This window comes from Tenrec ecaudatus, chromosome 3 (assembly GCF_050624435.1).
Source record: "Tenrec ecaudatus isolate mTenEca1 chromosome 3, mTenEca1.hap1, whole genome shotgun sequence".
NCBI lineage: Eukaryota > Metazoa > Chordata > Mammalia > Afrosoricida > Tenrecidae > Tenrec > Tenrec ecaudatus.
The window spans coordinates 217,624,791-217,650,348 of NC_134532.1; the positions used below are offsets into that span (position 1 = coordinate 217,624,791).

At 59.2% G+C, this 25,558-nt stretch overlaps 1 protein-coding gene across 3 annotated transcripts; it reads left to right on the plus strand.

Annotated features, from left to right (window-relative positions):
- The first annotated feature begins 45 nt into the window (after positions 1-45).
- On the plus strand, positions 46-22,451 carry MAEA (macrophage erythroblast attacher, E3 ubiquitin ligase). 3 transcript variants are annotated; one of them, XM_075544577.1, is made up of 9 exons: positions 46-199; positions 12,484-12,666; positions 13,537-13,740; positions 14,706-14,828; positions 17,802-17,878; positions 18,837-18,945; positions 20,493-20,626; positions 21,443-21,638; positions 21,815-22,451. In XM_075544577.1, exons 1-9 carry the CDS (start codon positions 131-133, stop codon positions 21,908-21,910), a joined length of 1,191 nt encoding a protein of 396 aa, XP_075400692.1. In that variant the 5' UTR covers positions 46-130; the 3' UTR covers positions 21,911-22,451. The 3 variants fall into 3 exon arrangements, with proteins under 3 accessions (XP_075400692.1, XP_075400695.1, XP_075400693.1); XM_075544578.1 differs by lacking the exon at positions 46-199 and adding an exon at positions 618-765; XM_075544580.1 differs by lacking the exons at positions 14,706-14,828; positions 17,802-17,878 and having other exon boundaries at positions 21,447-21,638.
- The last annotated feature ends 3,107 nt before the right edge of the window (positions 22,452-25,558 follow it).

Genomic DNA, 25,558 nt, shown 5'->3' on the forward strand with positions numbered 1-25,558 from the left:
ATTGGTGCAGACGAGTCGGCCCGCCCCGCCCAGTCCCGCCCCTCGCCCTGGAAGGCGCGGACGTCATTACCCGGCGTGCCCTGCGGCCGTCGGCTTCTCCTCCGCCCGCTAATGTTTTGGCCAATTCAAGATGGCGGTGCAGGAGTCAGCTGCTCAGCTGTCCATGACCCTGAAGGTTCAAGAGTACCCGACCCTCAAGGTGGGAGTCGAGGACCGGGAGGCTCGAGGAAGCGGCTGTGCCGCCGCCGGGGCTCGCCGGCCACAAGGAAACGGCCCCGGGAGGGAGCGCGGGAGCGGGCCGACGGACGGGCGGCGGCTGCGGCGCGGCCTTCCCGGACCGGGCTCTCCGAGGCCGCCGCTGCAGTCCCCCGGCCGGACTCCCCCGGCGGGGGCGGGGGCTGCTGCGCAGCGTGTCGAGCTGCTGGCGGCTGGTCAGGCGTGGCCTCCGGGTCCCCGTGCGGAGGCTTCGTGGCAGGGCGGGGAGAGGTCAGCTGGTGCGTCGCCTCGCCCTCCGCACCCCAGTGGTGGCTCCGCGCCCGGCTTGAGGCAAGCGTCCGCCGGGCCGGTGGCAGCCCGGGCGCGAGGCAGGCGGGCGAATTTAGGGGGTGGGGTGGAGGCCGAATTCCGGCGGTGCGGGGTCGCGGGCGCCCGGCCTGAGAGCCCCGCCGTGCCCCGCGGATGCGGTCCCGTCCAGCTGGCCTCCCGGAAGCATCGCGGTGTCGCAGGCAGCGATGAGCTGGCGCCCCGTCGGCCCTGGACAAACCTGTAAGAGGTGCTCGAACGACTTCGTGGGGGATCCTTTTTAACTAGGCGTCACCCAGCCGGAAATACAACCCGTGCCTCTCGGTGGCCACTTGCGTGACCTTGGGTGGTCACTCCGCCGAGTCGCATTCCATTGGGATGAAATCTGTGTTCCTGCTAGCAGGGGCCTGGCCTTGCTCCTGAGACGGTTAGGAGGAGGTTTGATGGTGATTGCGTAGAAGGAAGCCCCACCATCAAGGTCAGAACGTGTATAGGCCTCCATCTCCCATCCCAGAGAATCCCAGTGCCCTGGCCCCTCGCAGTGGTGACAGGTGATGGTGGGTGCCGGGTGAGCAGCATACTGGGAGGCAGCCGCTCCCCCCAAGTTTAGTATAGGGTTGCTGAGGGCTGGCTCTGAGGGGGCCTGTTTCTTACCTCCCCCCTTTGCTAAGCAGGTGCCCTGCAGGTGTTTACCCTGTCAGATGGAGGCAGTGATAGCACCTGGGGGTGGGGGGGGCGGGTTAGCGAGTCTCTGCAGCTCCCAGGAGGCATCTCCACCAAGGCCAGGCTGCTGGACCCTGGTCACCTTAGGCTGGGCAGAAAAGCGGAAGCATTGGGCTGCCCCTCCTTGCTTAGAGCTTGGCCAGTACTGACTGGCCAGCTCTGCCCCATAACCCTGGGGGGGGGGGGCGGTGATGATGAGGAAGGAATCGGGTCGCTGGTGTGTTCCTAATGTCTTTCCCAGACTCCTCCAGAACTGGGGGGGGGTGGCGAGAGCGATGCACTAATTTGGGTGCCCCCTCCGTGAGGCTGGCGGACCCCCACCCTGCCCCTTCCTGTAAAGAGAACTTCCTTGTGCCTCAGAGAGAGGGGTCTGGACCTGCTTGCTGGAGGCCCCCAGCCAGATATCAGCTTGGGTTGAGGTTGGCACTCTCCTCCCTGACGGGCCCCCCTCTCTGGAGAGAGGCGTTGTGTGAGGGAGAGAGTGGGTAGCTACCAGCTTCATAACCTACCTGCCCATGTCCTGGGCCAGCATTTGAAAGGATACTCAAGGAGGAGCAGACCTCGGGATCCTGGAGGGTCCACGTTTTGGGTGCTGGCTGATGACTTAGGAAAAGCCGGTTTGTCACCTGAACCAGGGAGGCCCAGGCCACAGAAGTGGAGCTCTGCAGGGTCTCTCTGCTTCCGTGTGTGCAGCAGGGTTACTTGGAATGGAGCGGCGCAGAAGCACTGCGGCGGCGCTCACGTGAGCTACCCGGTTAAAAGCATGTTAAATCTTTACGGATGACTTTAAAAGCAGGCATTCCGCAGTCAGACACTGCTTCCCCCACACTCCCTCCCAGGTGCACACACCCTGCCCCAAGAGTAACGGCACCTCTTGTTTTTATTGGCCCGTGTGTTTTCCCTGGAATTCACAAGAGTTATTATTCCTAGTGGATCATGGGGACGTTCTCCTGGAACACTCCAAAAACCAAGCTCACTGCCATCGAGTCTATTCAACTCATAAGACAGGGTTGAGCTGCCCCTGCAGGTGTCTGAGACTAGCTTTTTTCAGGAGTTGAAAGCTGTATCTTTCTCCCACAGAGCAGCTGGTGGTTCTGAATTGGTGACCTCACGGTTAGCAGCCCAACAGGTAGCCTGCTATACCCACTAGGGATCTGTGATTGAAAAGTTTTAGCACTCAGGAAGAACTCAGGACCCTGGAGCGGTGCTGTTCCCAGGCCAGAGGAGCAGTCCAGACTTTTGGAGGCACAGCAGCAGTGGGGGGTGCACAGCTGGACGTCAGAGAAGAAGATAATGGAGTTCTGGAATGTTCTGTGGGGAGTTTTTAACCGGGACACGTCCTTTTACAGAGTGGCAGGGGGTTAGTACATGTTGGACTGGGTTTTCACTGGTGGGACTGTGCTGGACTTCTGCCAGGTGGGTGCTCCCCAGACAGGAAGGGAGCATCCACTGTTCAAACAGGGCTCAGGATTGGCAGACTCCTGGGCTTTACAGACAAGAAGTTTGGGCTAGCTGTGAAGTGCCACTGCCGGCAGAGCCTGGCCCAGACCCAGCTGTCCTCCTCACTGAGCCTCCCAGAGCCAACGAGGCACTGGGGACATGAGGCCAGATGGATGATGCTTTGCTGTGGGGACTGCTCTGTGCATTGCAGGGTGCTTAGCAGCATCCCTGCCCTCCATACTCCACCACCCCACGGTGGAGTTGGGCCCTGACTCTGCAGAACTCGAGGAAATGCTGCGGTCTGCTTTGTCTGTGGCAGATTGTGCTACTCTGACCCCAGGGTCTTCACTGGCAAGTAGATCTCCCAGCCCTCTCAGGCTGGCAGCTCTGGGCATCATGGCAACCCACAAGCTTCCAGCTTCCACTGGCCCACTCGGGGTGACTGCACATGGGATCCTCCATACCCAGACATGTTCCCGTGGAGCATGGCTGGACTTGATCTGCCTCCCTGCCCTGCGTCTGTTCTGACCAGCATGTTGGGCGGCGAGGGTTGTAGTTCAGGAGAAGGCACTCTTCTGTCATCTCCAGCTGATGAGAAAGTTACCACATTTGCTAGTTTCCAAAATTTGCTGTACTGAAGAACAGCAGAGGCAGAATTGGGCCCCCTCTTAGTTACAGCCTGGGCAACCACAGGGGCAGTTCTCCCCTGTCCTGGGAGTTCTTTGTGAGTTGGCATCGACTCAGTGGCAGTGAGTTTGGGTTTTGAGTTTGCTTTCTTGAACAAGTTGGCATCTTGTCTCCTCCCTGTGCCCTTCAGCTAACCAATGAAATGTTGTCTTTCAGAAACTGCATGTCACTCTTTGCATAGCCCACAAACCCGCTGGGAGTGTGCCCTGTCCCTTGGTCCTCAGGGGGACCCTCCTGTCCACGCCCTGGCCAGGGCTTCCTGGGCTCAACCCTGTGGGATCCCCAACTGGCCTACTGCTGCTCTCCGAGGGCATGTGGGGCTGACAGGGCCCTCGGGGCTGTTCCCATGAATCTTCACGAGCTCTTGGGGACACTCTGGTCCTGCCCAGAACAAGGACTGCCCTGCATTTTGACGCCTGGGTTTGCCCGTGCAGGAGGATGTGGGCTCTGCAGAGATGAGTGTGCCGCCGCTGTGGCTGCTGTGTGGGGATCCCTGTGGTCGAGGCTCTGAGGACACTTGTAGGGTGAAGGAGTCCGACAAGTTGTCTTTGATCCCAATTATGGAGCTCTGCCATAGGTGGTGGCCTTAGGCTAGTTCTTAGCTGTCTTGTCCTTTGATATCGTGGGGGTGGGGAAGGATGGGTAGAGCCAGTGCCGCCACCACCCCCTCAGAAGGTGATTATTCCATCCAAACCACTTGCTAAATAGCCCCTTCTCCCCAGGCTCAGAGCTGGGCAGCCAGAACAGGAACCAGTGAAACACACCGGTAGGTGCTCGCGCAGCTAGCATGGACCTGGAGGAAAGGCTGGGTTAGGGGTGGCCCCTACAGGGCTGGCTTGCATGGCTTTGGGCAGGTCCAGGGAGTCATGTTTTGAGTTGACTACGGAGTCCTGGTTGGTAGCAGAGTGGTTACATGTTGGGCTGGTAATCAAAAGGTTAGCAGTTTGAAACCACTGCCAGCTATTCCTCTGGAGAACAAAGCATTTTACCCCATAAAGAGTGACCATCTTGGAAACCCACAGGGGCAGCTCCAGCCTGCCCTGTAGGGCTGCTGGGAAATGGGACCGCTGGAAGGCCGTGGGCTTTGGTTGATGGGATGCCCTGTTGCCAGCAGACAGTCGTCCCACTGGGGTGATGTGGCTGGGGGTGTTCTCTGAGCTGTGCAGTGATTGTAACGTGGAGACTGGCTGTGCCCATGCTGCCAGCTGGGTGCAGGGGTCCGCAGGAGCCAAGGAGGCACCAGGGAAAAGGGGTGACCAGTTATATGCGCATGTAAACATCCAGAGACGTGGCCCAGGACTGCCTGCCCCGTCCTTCTCAGAAGAGGGGGGTGTCTTGGTGCTGGCCTATGTGTCACTCAGCAGCTTCCCCCATGGGTGAGGATGAGTTACTTGGAGGTACACCTTGTCCCCGAGGCCTTAAACCTCAGGGCCTTCATGGCAGGGCTGCGCTTCCTGGGTGTCTTGTGGCGTAAGCCAGCCATGTGGAGCAGCATGTCGGGTCTTCATTAGCCTGTTTGACCACCAGACGCAGCATGGGCAGCAAGGGGGGTGATGTGGTGTAGTCGGGGTGGGTCTGCTGGCTTCCCAGTGAGAGCCAGTCACCTCACGTGACCTGGGATGCCCACACTACCTGTGTTTTGGGAATGTTCTGAGAGAAGGCATGATTCCTTGGCGAGCTAACTTGAACTGTCGACCTAGCTGGTAGGGGACAGCAAACACTTGTGCTGGCCGCCAGTGGTCTCCGCACCCTCCTCTCCTGGCTGACACCTCAGCCCTTCTCACCTTCCCAGCGTGACCCTCCTGCATCTGTGCCCACACTCGTGTGTGTCACCCACACCTCCCAGTTCGACTGAGCTACGTGTTCTGTCCCTGCCAGTCCTTCGGCAGCTGGCTCCTTTCTCTCTCGCACCGTCAGCTTGTCCGTTTTATTGGGTTGTTCCTGTCCATGGTCTCTGATTTCCCTCATCCAGGACCAGACTCCTCCCCCATCCCCCGGCCTTCCTCCCACTTCCTTCTCCTTCCCCAGGGGCATGGCTGCTGCCTGGTGGGTCCCTCACCCTTTGGACAACTCCCCTTGCTCTCAGTTCTCCCCACCCCTCCCTGGGGCCTCTTCCACACTGGTGTGCCCACAATCCACCTTGGGGACAACTTGTTTCTCTCCTGACCACCTTGAGGACAGTGTATGTGTCAGTTGAACTGTGTGGTGGGTCACATGTTATTCACCGTCCACTGCCAGGCCTTTCTTCCGAGGCACCTTCAGGGCATTACAGCCACTATCGCTTCAGTTAGCAGCTCAGCACTGCAGAGCGCTTGTGTGTGGTGCTAGAGTTGTCTCCATGCCAGTGACTTCCATACGTCCCCCTCCATCCAGACCCCTTCTGAACTCTCACTTGCTAGAGATCACTCCTCCTTGTGTGGGGGGCACTTCTGTGAAGCCGGTCTCTGCACCTCTCACCGGCCCCAAACCTCTCCTTACCCCCCATCGCTCCAAGCCATTGGTCACAGTGCCCTCCTGCTGCATGTTCAGCCCCCAATCCTGGGAGGGGGCCTGCCCACCGTCTATCCCTCATGCCTGCCCTCTCTTCGCCCACAGTGGCTGCCGGAACGCCAGCCTTTGCGTTCTGCGGGCAGCTGGGGAGGGCAGGAGAGGACAGCTTCCTTCAGGCAGCCGCTGTTGCAGCATCACACTGGAGTGCCCCGGCTGTCTAGTCCTGGGTGCTCTGGCAGACCCCCCTGCTGCTGTCTGCATGTTTCCCTGAGACGCCTGCTCCCACAGCAGACACACACACACCCCGCCGCCCCACCAGGCCTCTGCCCCCTCCCCCAGGGTACCTGGTCTTGTCCACGACTGGGTTCTCAGGACAGACTCCAGAGCTCGGCAAGTTGCTTTTGGCTAAATCATCCTCATGGCTGTGGGGTTGGAAAATTCCTTCTCTAGGCTTGGCCTCCCTTTCGTTCCCTGGTGTCGTCGAAGCCCGCCAAGGGGACTGCCCAGTGGCCAGGGTATAGCTGTTCCTGACCCACTCCCCTGTGGCCTGGAGGGCCTGGTTCCCAGTCCCATCTGTGAAGGCGGCTGAGCTCCTGGCTCCCAGCCGAGAGCACCGCCATTGTCCGGCTCACTGCAGGAAGCAGAGCCCTGCAGTCATCTTCTCACTGAGTGGTACCATCTTGGGTGCCAGCTGACCATGTGGTTTGTTCTCAACCTCCTTTATCGTTGACCCGTGGCTGCAGCAGGCCACCGTTGCCTGGTACCTTTTGAGCCCACAGTCTGCAGGCACTCCCTATCTCCAGTCTGCGTTGCACACAGGATCTTGTAAGCCGTCTTCCCTGGAGTCTCTGAAATACCTCCCCCTTGCCCTGCTCCTCTTCCTCCCCTTGCCTCAGGTCACAGCCCTGGCGGTGGCCAGAGAGCCCCAGCTGCGGGACATAGATGGAAGCTGGTCACTTCTCACCACCTCCCTGAGCTGGGCCACCCTCTGGTTTCTGGGTTCCTCCACGGTGCTCTTGCCCAGCCCTCCAAGCCCTGCCATTCTCTTTCCTCCTCCTCCTCCCCCTTCATACCCCCTCCTTAACCACTGGCCCCAGCACACCATCCTGCTGTTAGCTCTGCCTGCATGCTCCCCAGAGCAAGACCCCGTCTGATGGCTGCACTTAAACTGCTTAAGGAGAAAGTGTACGATTGACTTGGTGCCCACCCTGGACTAGTAAGAGGTGTTTGGCCATGAGCTGTCTATCCCAAGGGAGCATGGAGCAGGGCCCTGGCCTTCCCGATCCCGGGCTTGCTTCCAGGGGCAGGGCGGGAGTGCTGGGTGTGCACCAGCTTGCAGCTCTGGTTCCTGTTTTCCTGTACTGGCCTTTCCTGAGGAGATTCCTGGGTAGAAGGACCCTGAATCTTGATGGGGCAGAAAGCCCTTCCTCCTTTCTCAGAGCAGCGGTGGATTCCACCTCTGATCTTGTGGTTGCAGCCCCGTGGGGGGGTGGGCACTCCTGCCCGTGGGGGCTGCCCTGAATCTGCTTGGGGAAATCAGCTCTGACAGCACAGGGCCGGCGTGCCAGATCCAAGACAGTGCGTTCCAGAACACAGAGGGATGCGCACCACCGTGGGGCACAAGCCAACCCGTTGGAAATGTGCTCACTATTTAGAAACCTCTTCTCGGGTTTCCTGCTTCGTGGAGAAAGACATGAACCCACATGCCATGGGGTAAACACTTCCTTCCTGCGCTGATGAAAATGGCTGGCAGCATCAGGGTGACAAACCAAACTGCATTTCCTTGTCAGCAAATACTGTCAGAAATTCCAACGCGCACGCGGGCGAAGCTGGGAGCAGAGGCGCACACTGAGGCGGGTGGCACCGTGTGGGGGGACTGCCATAGAGCCGGTGGAAGTACAGATGTTCCACACAAGTGCCAGATTCCCAGTCGGTACTGAAAACAGGAAGGGCTGCTCTTGTGAGTCACTAAAGGGGAAAGATGTACGGGAGGACATGCCGCTTCACATCAGGCAACAAGTTAAAAAAGGGAGTAGATCTGATCAATTAAAAACATTAATTTTCCGTCTAACCTGGGTTCCCAAAGGGAGACCACTTGCTGGGATGATCCAAGAGGGTGGCAGAAGCAGGTGACTTGCTCGTCCTGAATTGTACACTATTTTGCAAACGTTTTTAATTTCTAGAAGGGCACAGCAATTTTAATTTTTGTTTTTTTTTTTGCTGAAAAAAGGGCAGTAGGTAAATGAGTTTGGGAACCTATGGTCTAACCAGATCAAATAGGACCAGAGTTTAAAAACAAACAATCCCTTCCCTCCACCTAAAAAAAAGTAAAAGGAACTGGTTCCATTTGATAAGAAAGATTCAAGACTTCCCATCCTTCCCATGGAATGTTAAACAGGAAACAGTGTGCAAGGAAAGGGGTATGTTGAATTATTTAAAATTTGTCATTTTTATAGGTTAAAATTTGCTATTTTGAAGATGCTAAGCTTAAGCTTATAACAAGAAACTGGTTAATAACCAAAAAATTTTTCACAAAAGCCCAGAACCACATGATTTCATAAGAGTTAATATTTTTTCTTCACAAACTTGTCCAAAGGATTGAAGAAATAGAAACATTTCCCATCTTGTTTTGTGAGCCCAGTATTAATCACCTTTATACCGAACCAGACAATGACATCACAAAATGAGGACATTATAGATGCATAAATGTATTTGTTATTCGTGCACATGGTTGTAAAACTGCTCAACAGAAAGCCAGCAAAGCCAAGCCAGCAGCCCATACAAAGGATGGTGCCCCATGACTAGCCAGGAATGCCAGGCTGGCTCAGGATGCGGAAGTCAGTCATTGTGATATACCGCATTGGCAGAAAAGGCATTTGACAAAATCCAGCACATTTTTTGTGGTATAGACAACACACTGGAAATAGAAGGGCACGTTCTCAGCCTGTGAAAGCAGATCCCCGAGACACCCTCCTGTCGCTAGTCAGGGTCTCGCCAGGCCGCTGAGCAGGAGGAGTATTATTTATCTAAGGAAGAGGTGTGAGGACAGTGTGGGCCCTTCCTGTCCAGGCTTTCTACAGCTGAACTGCCTGCCCAAGCAGAATGTGCCGTTCCTCTCTCACCCTCCCCGTGTGTCTGCCCCCAAACTGCTCTCGCGGGAAGACCACGACCTTCCCTGATGGAAGCAGGGTGCTGGAGGGGCCGCACGCCCCTGCTAGAACCCCCGGACAAGCTGTCAAGGTCCATGTGATGAAAGGAGGAGACAAAGCTGTAAGCGATATGGCGGAGGTACACGAGGAAAACTGAGGGGTCTAGGATAAGGGGAGCTATTTAAAGTTGATAAGCTCGCTCGATACAGGTTGCTGGGTGCAAGCGCAGTATACGAAAGTCAAAACTAGACCTGAAGGGAAGCTGAGCCTCCATCTCATTTACAGGAGCGTCCAGGTGATGCGCTCCTGAGGAGTAAGAACTGGTGCCGACGCAGCTCTGTGGATCAGCCCTTGGAGACTTTCCTGCAGTCACTGACAGACACCCTAAGATTCACAAGGAAATGGAAGGGAGCCACACTAGCCAAAGAAAAAAACCTTGGAAAAGAGCAGAGAGAAAGAATTCACACTTACGGTAGCTTAGGCGGTCAATGCTGTGTATTACTTAGACCATCCTTAAACGTAACACAGTGGCACAGAGTCTAGAAATCAGTCCACGTGTTGTTCATGATAACTGAGTTTCAGCTAAAGTACCAAGACACTTCAAAGAGGAAAGAATAGTCTCTTTTCAACCACGGTGCAGAGAAAATTGATGTCCACGTGGAAAAGAATGAAGTAGGACCCTTTCCTCACACCATACAGAGTTCACCATGGATCGGAGATCTAAATGCATGAAGTAAGACTGACTTCTTAGTGTAAATCCTCATGACCTAGGACTAGACCCTGATTTCTAGCTATGACATCTACAGCAGAAACCACCCAGGCAAAATAGATTGATTAGACTGCATGGGGACGAAAGACTTGTGCATTACAGGACATTGTCAAGTGCGAGAGCCCTAGAAGGGGGGGAAATACTTGCAAGTCTTTATCTGATAAGCGTCTATTCTCCTAGGATTCAGAATAGTTACAGAACTCGTATAAGTCAAGGGGAAAAATGAGCCGACTTAAAGATTATATGCAGCTGACCAGTAAAGGCACGGAAAGATGCTCAACACCATCAGTCTTTAGCGGGGAGTCACAGCCACAGTGGGGTGGCCCTTCCTCCCTGCTCACATGGACAGTTGCAAGTGTTGACACCATGTGGGGAAGTAGTGGGAGGTGCAGCTGCTTTGAAAACGTCTGCGCTCTTCAGAAAGCATAGCGGGGCCATTTGACCCGGCCGTTCCTTTCTTGGGTGTGTGTGCACACCGGGGAAATGGAAGCAGATTCCCATAGAAATCTGAAGGTGAATGGCCACAGCCTCATTGTGCGCGATAGCCGGTTGGTAAGAAGCTTGGGGCGTATCTGCCCTTGGTCTTCAGGTGTGTGTGTCGGTGCTTTGAGCACATCGTCCTGGCAGTAACAGACGGCCTTCCTGCACCGAGTGTTGCCAGGCGCTGGTTGGGCTGCTCCTCAGGCCACGTCAGCACAGCCAGGGCTGGTCTGGGTGGTTTCAGAGGGCGCTGGCCGGCCAGGCCTTCTGCGTGCCCCCCCATGTGTGTGGAAGCTGGAGCCCTCCTACATAATGCGTTCTTGTTGGAGGTGGGGCCCAGGCTGGGGGCTCTGACTGCCCTCCAGGCAGTAAATCGGTGTCTGCACTTGGGTTTAAGGAGTCAGCTGCTGAGCGAGGCTGTAGAGTTCTGAAGCGCTCACCTGCCCCCTGCACTCCTTCCCCTGACCACTTGCATCTCTAGGAGTCGCCAGTCCAAGTACTCCTTGGGATCAGAGTGATCCCAGCTTACCGTGTCCCTCTAGGACAGGCCAAGGAGCACTGTGTGTGTCCTGGCCACATGCTGGCCTGAGATTCTCACAGTCAGCAATTGGGGGCTGCGATGAGTCAGCATTGACTTGGGGCAGTGAGTCATAGGGCAGAAGAGAACCAGCCCTGGGGGTGCAGGTGCCAGCTGCCCCGTGGACCACTGGCCATGTCCACTGGCATCCAAGCTAGGACATTCTTGTGTCCTGGTGGTTTTGCATGCTTTCATTTGGCTTTATTTTTTCTTGGAAATTATTTTGGACCTCTGTGAAAGTGTTGTAGAGCGGGGACAAAGCCCCGTGTCCCCCTGCCTCGTGAGCAAGCTCAGTGTGTGGCTCGCAAAGCGGGGGTTGGCTCTGGGACTCCGAGGCCTGAGTTGACACCGGCATCTGGCCAGCCTCTGGAAGCATCGCCCCTTCCTTGTCACCCGAACCATTTAGACTGACCGTGAGCCAGAGCCTCCGATGTAGCCAAGGGACACTGGAGCCACCTGCCCGCTGGCAGCACCTTGAGCACTCTGCAGTGGTTGATGCGGGCCTTCTCTGGGCTGAGGGTGACTGGGATCGGCTCCTGCTGCAGTGATGGTCCTGTGTGGCCATGCTGGACCAGGCGTGACTGAAGACCAAGGCATGCTTTGTTACTGCTGCCCTTGGAAGCCTCGTCTGGGACACACTGATTTGTGGCCAGAGGAGAGGGCAGTGTCAGTGCCCAGCACAGGCGTTCCAGACACACCTCTGCAGCGTCCCTTGTGCACCCACGCATGTAAGTCCCCGCTCTAACGTCCGCTTCCAGTTGCTGAAGAGACATCGCTGGGTTGCTACACGCGTGGGGAGAAGAGACAGTGGTTCTTCATGTCTGTGGTAGTCGCCAGGCCATCTCCCTTGCTGACTGGGAGAGGGACCTGAGACCTCAGGGGCATGTGGACGAGGAAACTGTGGGCAGATAAGCACGGTCGCTGGTGGAGCGTGGCCGGTCTGCAGGTGTCCCGCCGGCCAGCCTGTGAGGTGCAGGCAGTATGTCGGCACAGTCGTAGGTCCGTTGTCACCCCGGGAGGCTCGCTCAGAGGGCAGAGAAGGAATGCCGAGTTTGGCGCTGCCCTGGTTTTACATTAGCGTCTCCGCAGTACCGAGGGTAAAAGGAGTGCTGTCTCCCTGAGGGTTGAACAGGCTCTTGTCATGGCACCAGTGGGTTTCCAAAGTCCCTCTCCCCAAACTGCCAAACCATTGCCTTCGAGTTGGTTCTGACGTGGAGGGGTGCTAGAAGGACGTCCTGTGCAGAACCACGGCCATGCCTTCCTCCTGCCTGACTTGAGCTTGGTAGCTGAGTGCTTTCACTGCAGCACCACTAGGGCTCCCCATGTCCCACTGGCAGTCCTTCACCCCAGTGTTGTCTCCTTGCCAGCGCCCACGTGGTTTTGTCGGCACTGCTCTGGTGAGTGCAGCTTTTATTGCCGCCCCCCCCATCTCCAGCCCTGGGGGAGCACTGGTTCTACAGAGCAGGGACTTGGCATCTGTTCTCTTTCCCGTCTTCCCATGCAGGCCCAAAGCCCAGCCTCCGCTCCCTGACATCCTGCGTGTGCCCAGTCGAGTTCCACAGGAGACATGTTGACAGAACGGACTCGCTCCCCTGTGGGGCATGTGTTGGTGGGAGATTCTTAGCAGCCTCTGATGTCTCCTCCAGGTGCCCTACGAAACCCTGAATAAGCGCTTCCGAGCCGCCCAGAAGAACATCGACCGAGAGACGAGCCACGTCACCATGGTGGTGGCCGAGCTGGAGAAGACCCTGAGTAGCTGCCCTGCTGTGGACTCGGTGGTCAGCCTCCTGGACGGCGTGGTGGAGAAGCTCGGTGTCCTCAAGAGGAAGGTGAGCGGCGTGCAGGCTGGTCTGTGAAACACAGCTGTGAAGGTCAAGTGGGCATGAGGAGACCAGGTGGCACATGACCCCGTTCCTCAGCCTCTGCTGGAGCCCAAGGGACTGGGGGTGGGAGGTAGGTCCTCACAGGCTCTCCCTCTGGCCGTGGGCGCGTTTCCTGGAGCACCCTGGGACGGAGTGTCAGGATGCCCTGGGCCCACACAGCCCGCCAGGGAGCGCGTGCATGCTTTAGTCCGGATGGAATCCACAGCACTACTTTGCTGCTTGGCATCCTGGGGAGGAGGGCTGCCCCTCGCTGCACGTTTTGTTTGTGGCCCAGTTCCCCTCCCCCCACCCCCAGGAGCTCTGGTGGCGTCCATACTGCTAGCCCCCCCACCCCCCCAGCTGTTCCTCGGGAGAAGAACGGGGCCAATCTGTGGGTGAGCGTGGTCTGGTTTGGCTTGAGTGGCCCCTGGCGGTTCAGTGGTTAGGGAGCACCGTGCAGAAGGTGGCAGTAGGAACCACAGTGCTCCCAGGAGGAAGACGTGGCAGTCAGCTTCTGTAAAGGTGGGCAGCCCGGGAACCCCACCCCGTGGGACCCCTGTGAGGTGGGGGCCCCTGGGTGGCAGTGGGTCTGGCTTTGGGGCACCCCTGCTACCCTAGGAGGCATGGCCACCCCGTTCTGTCTGGCTTGGGCCCGTCGGGGTTGGTCAGCCGTTGGAACGGCTCCTGCAGCCCGCCTTCCTCCCTGACAGGGCTCTTTCTGCCGCAGGGGCCTCTCTTAGGGAAACGGAGTGGGCCTGTGGCGGGTGTTTTTCGGGCCACCATGGCAGTGGGCCCCCAGCCCCCGCCTGAGCGCGTCCTCTCTCCGGAGGGTCCCAGGCGGTGGAGTCCATCCAGGCCGAGGACGAGAGCGCCAAGCTGTGCAAGCGGCGCATCGAGCACCTCAAGGAGCACAGCAGCGACCAGCCAGCGGCGGCCAGCGTGTGGAAGCGGAAGCGCATGGACCGCATGATGGTGGAGCACCTGCTGCGCTGCGGCTACTACAACACCGCGGTGAAGCTGGCGCGGCAGAGCGGCATCGAGGTGGGCGCCAGCGTCCCGGGGGGTGTTCTTGGTGACGGTGGTCAGAGCCTGGCAGGCCGGGGCCACGTTGATGTATCAGCCTCTGGGGTCTCCATGTACACACCATCCTCATTCTGAGAGAGAACACACGATGGTGTGGGTGTGTCTGCAAACCTGTGCTCCAGGGGACTGGGTCAGTGTCTGCCCGCTGGCCTTCTTGTCAGCTGTTCCAGCCTGCTGGGGCCTTCCCGGGTGGTCCCGGCTTCTTGTGGTTTGGATGCGCAGACATCGATTCTGAGTGCCCTCACCTCTGCACCCCAGACTCAGAGCCGTGCCTTTGCCTGGCTTCGGCCCCCACTCCTTGCCCGTCCCTGCCTCCTCTGGGTCATGAACTGTCTGCCTGCCCGCACCCCCGTAGAGGGTGGCCTCTGTGAAAGGGTCATTGGCCAGCCCCCCAAAGGGGTCGTGACCCACAGGTTGAAAACTGCTGCCCTAGAGGAAGCCTGAGCTACAGCCACGTGCTTGAGCGATGGAACGGTCAGTTTGCAGCCTCTCGAAGCCACCACGCCGTCACTGCTTATGTACACCTGCTGGACTGCCCTAACCCCTTCTGCTCGCAAGCCCAGGCTGGTGTGTGCCGGCCACAGTGCCTCTCCACTGGGCTCATGGTGGGCTGAGCTACAGGGGCCACCAGGCTCCTCACCCCATCGTTCGAGACAACAGGCAGGTCCCACTGCCCAAGCGAGGCACCCAGCGTGGGGTCAGCGTTGCTCTGATTTAGCACGGGCCTGCAAGTGCAGATCCCCCACCCCACCATGGGGCAGTGGTGGCCGACAGAACTGGACCGGCAGGTGCAGGGAGGGCAGGGCTGGGCACCTGGGGTGGATGGGTGGAGTTAGAGACCACGCACGTTCATGGGAAGAACTCCAGAAGGTGGATCAGCAAGCAGGGCGTGGCTTCACCCAGAACCACTTCCTGTCTCCAAGGACTTGGTGAATATCGAGATGTTCCTGACAGCCAAAGAAGTGGAGGAGTCCCTGGAGCGGCGGGAGACGGCCACCTGCCTGGCCTGGTGCCACGACAACAAGTCCCGGCTGCGGAAGATGAAGGTGCGTGCCGTGGGGTGGGGCCAGCCGGTCTGCTGCCATGGTGCTGTGGCTGTGGGCTTGGTGGTGGTGCTGAACCTTTGGGTGGGGATGCACGCACGTGGGGGACACGGCCCCACCCGCCTGAGCCTTAGTGATTTACTGGACGGCACAGTCCCAACTGAGGTGCTGTCCCTAAGCACGCCCCCCGGAGGTCCGGGCTGTGCAGAGGACATCCACTGCCGCGCACCCGCCGCCCTGGGGGAAGCTGCACGTCTGCCTTCTAAACGGAGCGCTCCTTTACCCCTGCCGTGTGTGGTCCCCGCCCGCGGGACACTCTGCCACTCAGGGCCGCCAAAGCGAGCACGAGGCGAGCGGGCTGTGGCTCCCCCAGAGAGAGTGAGGACCTGGGTGTGGAGGCCCTGAGAGCACGGCCTGAGTTGGTATGTGACCCGTGGCCCCGCCCCCACTGCCCTGCCACTTCCAGGGAGCATGGGGACAGCAGCCACCGCCGATGGGAATCGCACTGGCTCGTACTCCAGTGTACGGGCCCACCACTGCAGACCTGCGTGCACACGCACTCTCCCTACCACACGGGACAGGGCAGGACTGCCGAGTTTCCTAGGCTGGAACTAGCCGTTTGTGGGAGTAGAGAGCCCTGCGTTTGTCCCGAAAAGCAGCAGGTGGTTTCGAACCAACCTTGCAGGTCGCAGCCCAGCGTTGACCCCCCCCCCCGCCCCCAGCACACCCCAGACACGTGCTAGGGGACTTCAGAGTGTGGGGGAAATTCACTCGCCATGCCGTTTCCCCTCCAAGTCTGAAGACCCCTTCCACTTTCTCACGGACTCAGTTTTGTCTGCATGCTGCATGCTCTCCCCCCTCCCACACACACACCGCAACTGCCCAGCCACACTCAGACCCATTTCACACTAACACACCAGCTCACCAGCACACTCATGCACGCACACCAGACCAGCCCCAGGGGCAGACCGTGCCTGGTGCTTCAGGGAGCCTAGCCCAGGGCACAAGTGAGAACCTTGGTTGGAGATGGCAGCTGAGAGTCTCATGTACACGTTCAGAGCTGGTTCAGAGTCCTGGGCTGCCATTGAGCCCCGCAAGGTGCACAGGACCCCGAGACGTGTCCATGGGCAGGACAACAGCAAGGGTCTGCCGTGTGCCCCCACCCCCCTGCCCATGACCTGCAAGAGAGCCTGCTGAGCCGTACCGAGCATCACCCAGAATCCTGGCCCTGCAGTGTCCCCACAGCAGCTCCTTCCTGCTGGTCAGCAGCATCCCTTGGTGCCTGGTGATTGGAAGCAGTGGCCATTGAGTGGAGTCAGCTGTGGTGTGTGCCCTTGGCTGTAAGCAGGGCCAGGGTGTGGAGGAAGATAGCCTATGAGGACAATGCAGGCTGCCACGGTGGAGCCTGGACCGTGGTCCTATGCAGATACGTGGGCCTGCCTGCCCCCTGGGAGGACACGGACGGCCTCAGGTCAGAGCTCTGCTGTGACTGGCACATTGACCCTCTGCAGCCCCATCCTGGCAGGAGGGTGCTTTGCTCTCACGTCTCACCTCTGCTCAGAGCTGCTGCCAAGGAGCAAGGGGCAGCCGACAGGGTGGGCTAGAAGCCTGTTGGGAGTGGGTGGATGGGTAACAGCTTCCTGAGTGCGGGACCAGGTGTGGAGGCCAGGTCCTGAGGGTCGGACTGGGATTATTGCCCAGAAGAACAGCAGGCACATCGTGGAGGCCCAGGGCATGGTGGCTAGAGAGTAGTGTCTGATGGGATTGGACGTGAGGGTGGTTGGGTGGGTGTGTGGGTAAGTTACGGAGTCGGTGTTAGTGGGCTATGTAGACAAAGGTGGGTGGGCTGTGTGGTTGCCGAGTAGAAAACTTCGACTCACCCCATCGTGGGCTTGGGCGGGGGGCGCCAAAAACCACAGGATTTGACTCCGTTGGCGCTGCCTGCCCTGTTTGTGGTTGGGACGCTGAGTCAGTATTTCCTGAAGCCGCTGATTGAGCCTTCTGCAAAAGAAGCCAGCCTCCCACCCCCAGCTACAGAGTTAGTTTTGTACATTTGCCCGTATCCCCCCACGCCTAGATCGTTAGTCTTGCACTGACTGGTGGGCTTGCATGAACGCAGCACAGGCCCGGAGGTCACTCTGCCGCAGTCTCATGGGCCACAGCCCTGCCCTACAGCCCCCACCTCCGTTCACTCGGCACCACCTGTCCCTGCAGTCCCACCTCACTCAAGCAGCCACACCACCGCCCTCCCTGCGGCCCACCTGCAAACCCTGCGAGGTTTTCTCAGGGTGTCCAGCATCCGTCCAACCTCCCAGGTCCTCAGGGGTGGGCCCAGCTGGCCCTTCTCCCCATGCAGCCCCAGCTCCTCCCTCACCCCCATGTCCTGTGTGCTGCCAGCGCCCCGTGGAGAACCGGGGGGATGAACACCTGGGAGAGGTGCCTGCATACCACAGCTAGTGTACCGTGTAATGCTCACACAGAACCCCCCCTCCCCACCCCCGTGCTTGTAGCCGGTGTGACCACCCCGTCCCATCAGGGCTTTGCATGGAAGTGGTGGTGTCAGCCTGTGATCCCGGGATGGCTACTGACAGACACCACCTGCCCCACTGGGCACCATGTGGCCTGCAGACTGGCTGCTGCTGGCCTGCGGGTGCTCTGGTGGGGGTAGCACCCACTGTTCCATCAGCCAGTCCTGTCCCCCCAAGCCCTCATCATGACCATGCTGTCCACATGATTGGCCCTCTAGGCAGGAGGCCTCAGCAGGGGCCAAGCTCATGGACCATGGAGCTGGACGGTGTTGGCCACAGTGGGCCCGGCCCAGGCAGCCAGCTCTGTTGCTGGAGTGTTGGCGGGGGTGGGCGTGTATGTGCACGCAACTGGCCAGCTCAAGCATGTGTGCGTGTAAGGGCCGTGACCATGGTTGGCCTGCTGCCTCCCAGGAAGCAGCTACAAGAGCCTCCTCTGGTTTCTCCTCAGAGCTGCCTGGAGTTCAGCCTGCGGATCCAGGAATTCATTGAGCTCATCCGGCAGAACAAAAGGCTGGACGCTGTGAGGTAGGTCATGGGGTCACTGGTGTGTGTTGGGAACCGGCAGGCATAGGGGTCAGCTGAGGGTCCCTGCTTGCCCCCTTACACCTCCCGGGCCTGCCAACTTGCCTGGGGTGGTGATCCCTGTTGCCCTGGTGGCCCGGAGCGAGGAGGGGGAGTATCCGAGACTCAGGGTGGTAGATAAACACTGGTGCCCAGACACAGCACTGCCCTGGCAGTTACCCAGAGCCGCCCATTGCCCCCTAGGTGGACACTGGCCACAGTGGGCCTTTAAGAGGCAAGGTGGTGAGACTGGTGGCCTTGATGCCCCAAGGCCTTGTCTGGCATCTTTTCCTTGCTTGTCACCCTGTGGTGTCCCTCTGTGCCCTCGGGGTGGGTGCTGTCTGACACTCCCCTGTCCGGGAAGGAAGGATCTGATCCCGGCATTGGGGAACCCCTTCCCAAGCTGGGTCATTGGACAGGGTGGTGTGGCTGCCCCAGAGGCCCCTGTGAGCTAGGGCAGGACCAACGCCTTCCTGCCCCGTGCTGTGTGTGCCCCGACTTCTCACGGGGGGCTGCCTGCGGGCCCCTCGTGCCCAGGACCACAATGCATGCCCGCACTCGCCCTTTCTGGTGGCAGCTCAGGCAGAGCAAGGCCCCTGGTATGCGGGTCACCTGCTGTGGGTGGAGGCAGGGAGAGGCCTGGGGCCGGACAACAAAGCACAGACGGGGAGTGTCTCTCCTTTGTTCAGCTGTGCTTTATGGGGGCCGCCTCCCAGGCAGGCGTGGGCCACTTCAAACCAAACCAGTTCTCGGACTGATGCAGCTATTGACCCGACCTGGCTGTCCCGCCGAGGCATTTATGGAGCAGAGGATGCTGGGTGTACTCACTGCCCTCTGCGTGAGAGTGGAGGCCCCACTCAGCCAGTTAGCTGTCCAAAGTGGTCACGCAGGCATGTAACTGTGCGCACCACTTGTTCCCTAGACACGCGAGAAAGCACTTCAGCCAGGCGGAGGGCAGTCAGCTGGACGAGGTCCGCCAGGTCATGGGCATGCTGGCCTTCCCGTCGGACACGCATATCTCTCCGTACAAGGTAATGCCACAGGTCCCTCTGGATGCCCCAGAGATCTCTGAGCCTGTCTTGTCCCAGAATCCTCTTGGCTGCCTGTCTTGCCTTGGTGACAAGGTGGCCCGAGGCCGTGTGACAATAAGGCCCCTGCTCTTGTGCCCACTTAGAACCCTGTCTCCGTTCCCTGTGCTATGGGGTTGGGGCCACTGTCATTAGAACTGAGCTTGGGGCTGAAGCGACCACACGTGGGAGGGAGCTTACGGCCCCAGAAGGGTCCTGAGCCAGACTGCTCTGGGGAGACAGCGAAGCAGGGGGCCTGATGGGGAGCCGTGCCCAAACTGACAGAGAAGCCAGCACTGCCCCTGTAATGGGGCCACTGCTCTGGCGCCCTGGTTACTGGCGGGCTCGTGGTTGGTGGTTCCCTCCTAGCTGCACTGACGGTAAGGAGCCATGAGTGTGCCTCCCTCCTTGACTGGACACAGCACCCCACTGGGAAACTCAGGGGAGGCACAGCCCTGCCTCCTGGAGCCTCGAGATTGAGGGCGGGGTCTGAGGCAGCCCAGGGAGCAGCACTTGTACCCAGGCACCACCCCCCCCCCCCCACACACACACACACACACAGGCACTCGGTCAGGAGCCCGCAGGCTGGGCAAGAAAACAGTGAGCCCGGGGCAGGCAGGGAGAGCTGCTCAAACCTCTCGCCGGCTCTTCAGAGGGGGTTGAGGCCGGGGCCACTGCTAGCAATGAGCGGGATGCTGGGGAATTCAGTGGCTGCTTGAGTCCAAGTGGAGCCCTCGTCTCGGATGAGAAGTTGGCTAGACTTGGACGAGTCGAGGAGTGGCTGGTGACCTTGTCCCTCGTCTCCCTCCCTTGGGGTGTTTTTCCAGACCTGGCTGATGTTCAATGTCCCAGTTCTAGTCTTCCCTCCCCTCCGCCCACAGTCAATTCAGGGACAGGTGGTAACCAGAAAAGGCCCTCGTGCTTGGTCGCATGGAAGGCCGCGAGGGAGCCGGAGGGAAACCGTGGCTAGAACAGTGGCTCGGGCACAGGGGCCATCATGAGGACGGCGTACCTGGCCAGTGTCTCCTTGTGCACTGGGTCACTGTGGGTCGGAGCCGACTAGATGGTCAGATATAAATGTCACTGCTGTGATTCTTGTCTTCTGAGGGGGCCGGTGGTCGCTATGTAGCAGTTGTTAGACTTGGGGAGCAGTTCGCTGGGGCCGTTGGTCCAGCCCTCTGCTTCCAGGGCTGCGCCCCACCACTGGGAGCTCATGCTGCAGGGCAGCGTTGCTGGCTCACGGACACCCGCAGCCATCAGCCCGGGCTCCAAGTCTGGAGGCTGGCCCTGCAGGGACAGGGCTCGCCGGGAGTGGGAGCCAGCCGGCAGCGGGGAAGGAGTTGGCCTTGGCTTGCCTTCACTGCCTTTCATCCCCGGGAATTCATCCCCAGTTTGTTTGCTCCTTCCAACTGATGTCACCCCCCTACAGCCACCCCACGCAGCTTGTTTAGGCTGCCCCTTGGGCTCACAGCCTGGACGCAGAGGCCACCCGAGCTGCTCGTCTCTTCCAGGATCTGCTGGACCCGGCCCGGTGGCGGATGCTGATCCAGCAGTTCCGGTACGACAACTATCGGCTGCATCAGCTGGGCAACAACTCGGTCTTCACACTCACGCTGCAGGCTGGTCTCTCAGCCATCAAGACCCCGTATCCTTCCACGCGCCCCACTCGGTGGCCCAGCGCTGGGGGTGGAGGGAGAGTGTCCTGCCTCACGAGGCTGGTTCCTTTGCAGGACTCACACCCTCCTCTGAGCATGTCCTCCCGGGCCGCCCACAGCCAGCACGTGGGGACCAGCCCCCAGCATGCCTGCCCCGCCTGGGCTCTGAGTCTCCTCAGGCATCTGGCGGGTCTGAGCCTCGATGTTCAGACGTTCATTATTTTCAGACAAACATGCCCTGTGGTGGTCGCTTCTCCGGCAGACAGCAGCCTCCATTCAGAGCAGTTGCCACAGCTTGAGCACACACTTGACCCGTCCCCTCGCCCCCTGCCCCCTGGGCACCGTTGGGGAGCGCCTACATGTGAAAGACCTGGGGCTGGTGGCCATGAGAGCGCTCATAGCACCTGGGCCTAGAGGTGCGTTCCCTGTACACTGCGCTCAGGCGGGCCGTGTGTTGTCGCCCACGCAGTGAGTGTCTCGGTCGGGGTGTGGCCTGTGGGGGGCAGCAGGCAGCTTTCTGGGAAGTCCAGGAGGACATCTGTAATGAGAGTGGAGGCCAGCACGTCCCAGGACTGATTGTTGTGGCCCCCGAGGAGGTGGGGGGCTTGCCCCTCATTTCCTGCTCTCCCTTCCCACCTAGAGGCTCCTGGGCTGGCGGTTTTCCTGAGGGGCCTGAAGGCACCCATGGTCTGCCCTGTGCATTAGGCCCAGAGGCTCCCAAGCACCCACCTTTGCTGCGAAGAGTGAGGGGTCCTCCGAGGGGGGCTTCCTGGCTGCCGTGAGCCTCCTTGACTGGCTGTGTGCAGACAGTGCTACAAGGAGGACGGCAGCTCCCGGAGCCCTGACTGCCCAGTGTGCAGCCGCTCCCTGAACAAGCTGGCCCAGCCCCTGCCCATGGCCCACTGTGCCAACTCCCGCCTGGTCTGCAAGATCTCGGGCGACGTGATGAACGAGAACAACCCGCCCATGATGCTGCCCAACGGATACGTCTACGGTTACAATGTGAGGGCTGGGCAAGGGGCAAGGGCGCGGGGAGGAGGACCGGGCTGCCCACTGCTACCCATGGGTGCTGAGCCTCAAGTCGTGCCCCAGGCCAAGGAGAGGTGGGGAGTAGGGGGCGTGCCAGTGGCTGGGTCCCGGCCGGCGTGCTGCTCTTAACCCCTGCTCTCCCTCTGCAGTCTCTGCTGTCCATCCGACAGGACGACAAAGTTGTTTGCCCGCGAACCAAAGAGGTCTTCCACTTCTCCCAGGCCGAGAAGGTGTACATCATGTAGACCGCCGCGCCCCGCGGAGACAGGGGGCGTTTCACACGTTTGTACTTGAAAACGTTTCCATTGGTCGGATTTTCTAACACGCCGGCCACGGATGCTTCTGGAAGTACTTTGACCTCTCCAGGGCAGCCTTTCTACGGACAGACCCCATGTTTCCCAGTGGGGCAGCCATCCCCCCAACCCTGACATCTCTCCGCTTCCCTCCCTCTTTGCTCAGAATGAACAGAACCGGGGGCGGGCTGGTTCTTCATGACCCGCGGCTGCCTTGCCCTGGGCCTGACCGCAGGGGTACCGGGGCTCGGGCTGCCCAACGGGGGACGCCACGGCTCCCTCTTGGAGCTGCTGTCGGGGCCTTACTTCCTGCTCGGAGAATGTATCCATGTGGAGAGCCACTGGACCGAGGTCTGCAGGGCCTGGCCGCCCGACGTCCCCACGCAGAGCCTCGCTGTAGAGGCCTGTATGTAGCGCTGGCTTGTGCATGTTGGTGTCCATTAGCTAATAAACTGTCCACGTAAGACGTGTTAATAAAGGGCTTTCTATTTCCTCTTTCTGTGTGAGCACAACGCTGCTCCTGGGCTCTGTGCGTCTCACCCGGCCTTCCTGCCCAGCCCTTTCTCCCGGGCGGTGTCCTGCTCCCTGTGTCCCGGGGCCTGGAGGATCTTGGGAACCCAAGCCTGCCTCCTGCTGAGTGGGTGCAAGGCTGGCGGCTCTCAGGGCCCTGCCACCGGGGGCTCCCTGGGCTCCAGGCCTGAGTCTTCTGTGCTGTCATCTCGTCCCTGTCCCCCTCACCCCCCCACCCTGAAGCCCTGCAGCATCCCCTGTGCCGGCCTGGCAGCTTCCTGCCCACATCTCTCTAGACCAGCCTCCCTCCCCAGTGCTGGCACACAGTGATCACCCACACCCAGGCTGCCAGAAGGAAGGGCCGTTGGCACCGGGCAGAATGCTCCTTCCTGTAGACCCCATAGCCGGTGCAGGGACTCCGAGTGGGTAGGCTAGGTGTCCTCTGCCTGCCATCCCAATCCTGGTCCTTCAGGTTCAGGAGCCATCTCAGTTGACCTTCGGGGTACTCTTGAGGGTCCAGAATTGGGTCATAGCCACCAGGGAACAAGCCTAGGATTCCTGAGCGCTGGTCTGGGGGTGGCTTACTGTGGCAGCTACCAGCCTAGACCAACCTGAGACCGTGTGGCCCGGCCTGTTCCCTCTGCTCTCCCTGGTCTGTGCTGGATGTCCCAGTCAGGACCTGCTGTCTGTCTGTCTCCTCTCCAGGGCTCCTCACAGGCTCAGCGCTGTTTGCCAGCCTCCCCATCCCCATGCAGGCCCCCCCAGGAGAGAACAACCTCCAACTGGCTGCTCATACCTGTGCTGGCACAGGTGCCTCAAAGGCCAGACCCTCAGGAACCCCGTTCCCAACCTCCTGCCCCCCCTTCCCTGTCACGGTGCATGTTTCTCAGAAGCCAGCTCCATCCCATGCCCCGTTGCCCCTGCACAAGCTGTCCCTCTACTGGAAAGGACCGACCACACACCCTGGCCTGATTCCTGGGGCCCATAGGTCAGAGACCCCTGTGACCCACCTGCAGAACCCTCCCCTCCCCACTCAACTGAGCTGCCACACCTGCCACAGCCTTGCAAACAGCCCACCTGATTCAGGTCCCTACAGCCACTTTTTTACTTTCCTTTTTATTCTCTGGACTAGGAAACAGCTGAAAAACAAGCTCCCTGGCCTGGGAGCACTTGCGTTTGTCAGTTGTCGTTACCGGGCAACATCACCTGTTTTCTTGAAAGACCGGATTACTCCTCAGCGACTCAACGACTCAACGTCCTAAGGCATCCCAGCGGACTCAGTAGATGCCATTGTTCCAACGTTGGCTCGGGTGGCAGGTGGTGGAGCTCCCAGCTTGCTGGGCATGTCAGCCCAGGTCAGGTCTGGGCCTCCGAGCAACCCAGCCCAAGTGGCCCTGGGCCCAGATGCTCTACCCTCACCTCCTGGCTCCTGGGTGGGCCTTTGCCTTTCCCGCCCCTCCCCTGCACACCTACTCCCTGCTTGGAGAGCCATACAGCACATGTGTGGCTGCCAGTGTCGTTAGCAGCTCTGCACACACATCACCATCGTTAGCTGCCCGGAAGTGTTGCCGACATCAGCCTCTCTGCACGCGTGGTTTGGGGGCTTGTACCACCTGCTGAGCACCCTGACAGTGAAAGGGGTAGAAGCGAGGTACAGGGAGATCTGGTGGCAAAATAAATGCTTTCTTCACTGCCACCCCCACAGTGCTCAGGGCCTTGGCCACCCTATCCCCCTGTGAATCTATACCCGCCAACGGTTGCAGCCTGAGACCCATGGGGCAGTTCCGCCCTGTGCTACAGGCTCCCTGTGAGTCCACACAGGCTTGATGGCAGTGGGTGTCTAAGGGGCCCTGGCGGCTTAGTGGGTACAAGTTGGGCTGCAGTTCAAAGTCGCCAGCCGCTCCCAGGGAGGAAGGGGGCTTTCTACTCCCATCAAGAGTTAACAGCCCCATAGACTCACAGGGGCACTTCCACTCCATCCTGCAGGACCACTGTGACTCAGGAGCAGCGAGTGTGGGGGGGGTTGGATCCACTGCCACGTCGAAGTTTAAAACCATTCTCACTGCCCCATAAAGTCTCTATTAGCTTCCTATGGTTATTGTGAGGTGCCATCGTGTCCGCCGCTGAGCCCATGGATGCAGCCGTGTGTCCGTCCGTCTCGTTGAGGGCCTTCCTCTTTTTCACCGCCCCTCCACTTTACCAAGCACGGTGGCCTCTCCAAGGACTGCCCTCTGCTGACAACACGTCCAACTAAATGTCAGCATGTGGACGGCTTACAGCAAGAGGGTCGGACCTATGGACGCACAGGTCCCCTCTTCCAGGACCATACTCTGTCCAGAACCTTAAGGAGAGAATCCTTCCTTGTCTTTTCCAGCCTCTGGCAGCCCAGGCATCGCTTGGCTTGTGGCAACAGCATCCCCATCTATCTTTTTCGCTTCTATCTTCTTCCCTCTGCTGTGCCTGTTTCCTTCTTGAGAGGCCACTGCCATATTGGATTAGGGACCCACCCGACTTCAGCATAACCTCATCCTGACAAATCATACCTACCACAGCCCTATTTCCAAATGTTGCAAACCAAGAATCATTTGCCCACCAAGCACCTCCATAGTTTATAACAGTGAAATTAGGTCACTTGCAGATAAATAGAAAGATTGAAAGTAAAGGAATTTGTAAACATCAGAGCCCCTTACAAGCAAAGGGAAGAATGCTTCAGACAGAGCGCCAACAGCAGTGGACGGCAGCATGAGACTATCATCCACCGGTGACCACAGGACCCAGAAGTCAGCCCCGTGGAACTGTGGGAAACGAGGGCCACATCCACAGTAAACCAAACTCGCGGTGTTGAAAGGCGCAAACGGAAATGCCGCTCCAAAATGATGGTGTGGTGACATGGCTTCCTGATGGGAAGGAAGCAGGTGGCAGGGAGGGCAGCATACAGCATACGGGAGTTTGGCGAAGGATGACGGAGACCAGACACAGGGAGGTGTGGGAGAGGTAAAGACAACAGGGCAGTGACACCAAGAAGTACCATATATTCTCAAGTATAAACCCACCCAAATATCAGCTGAGGAACCTAATTTTACCACCGAA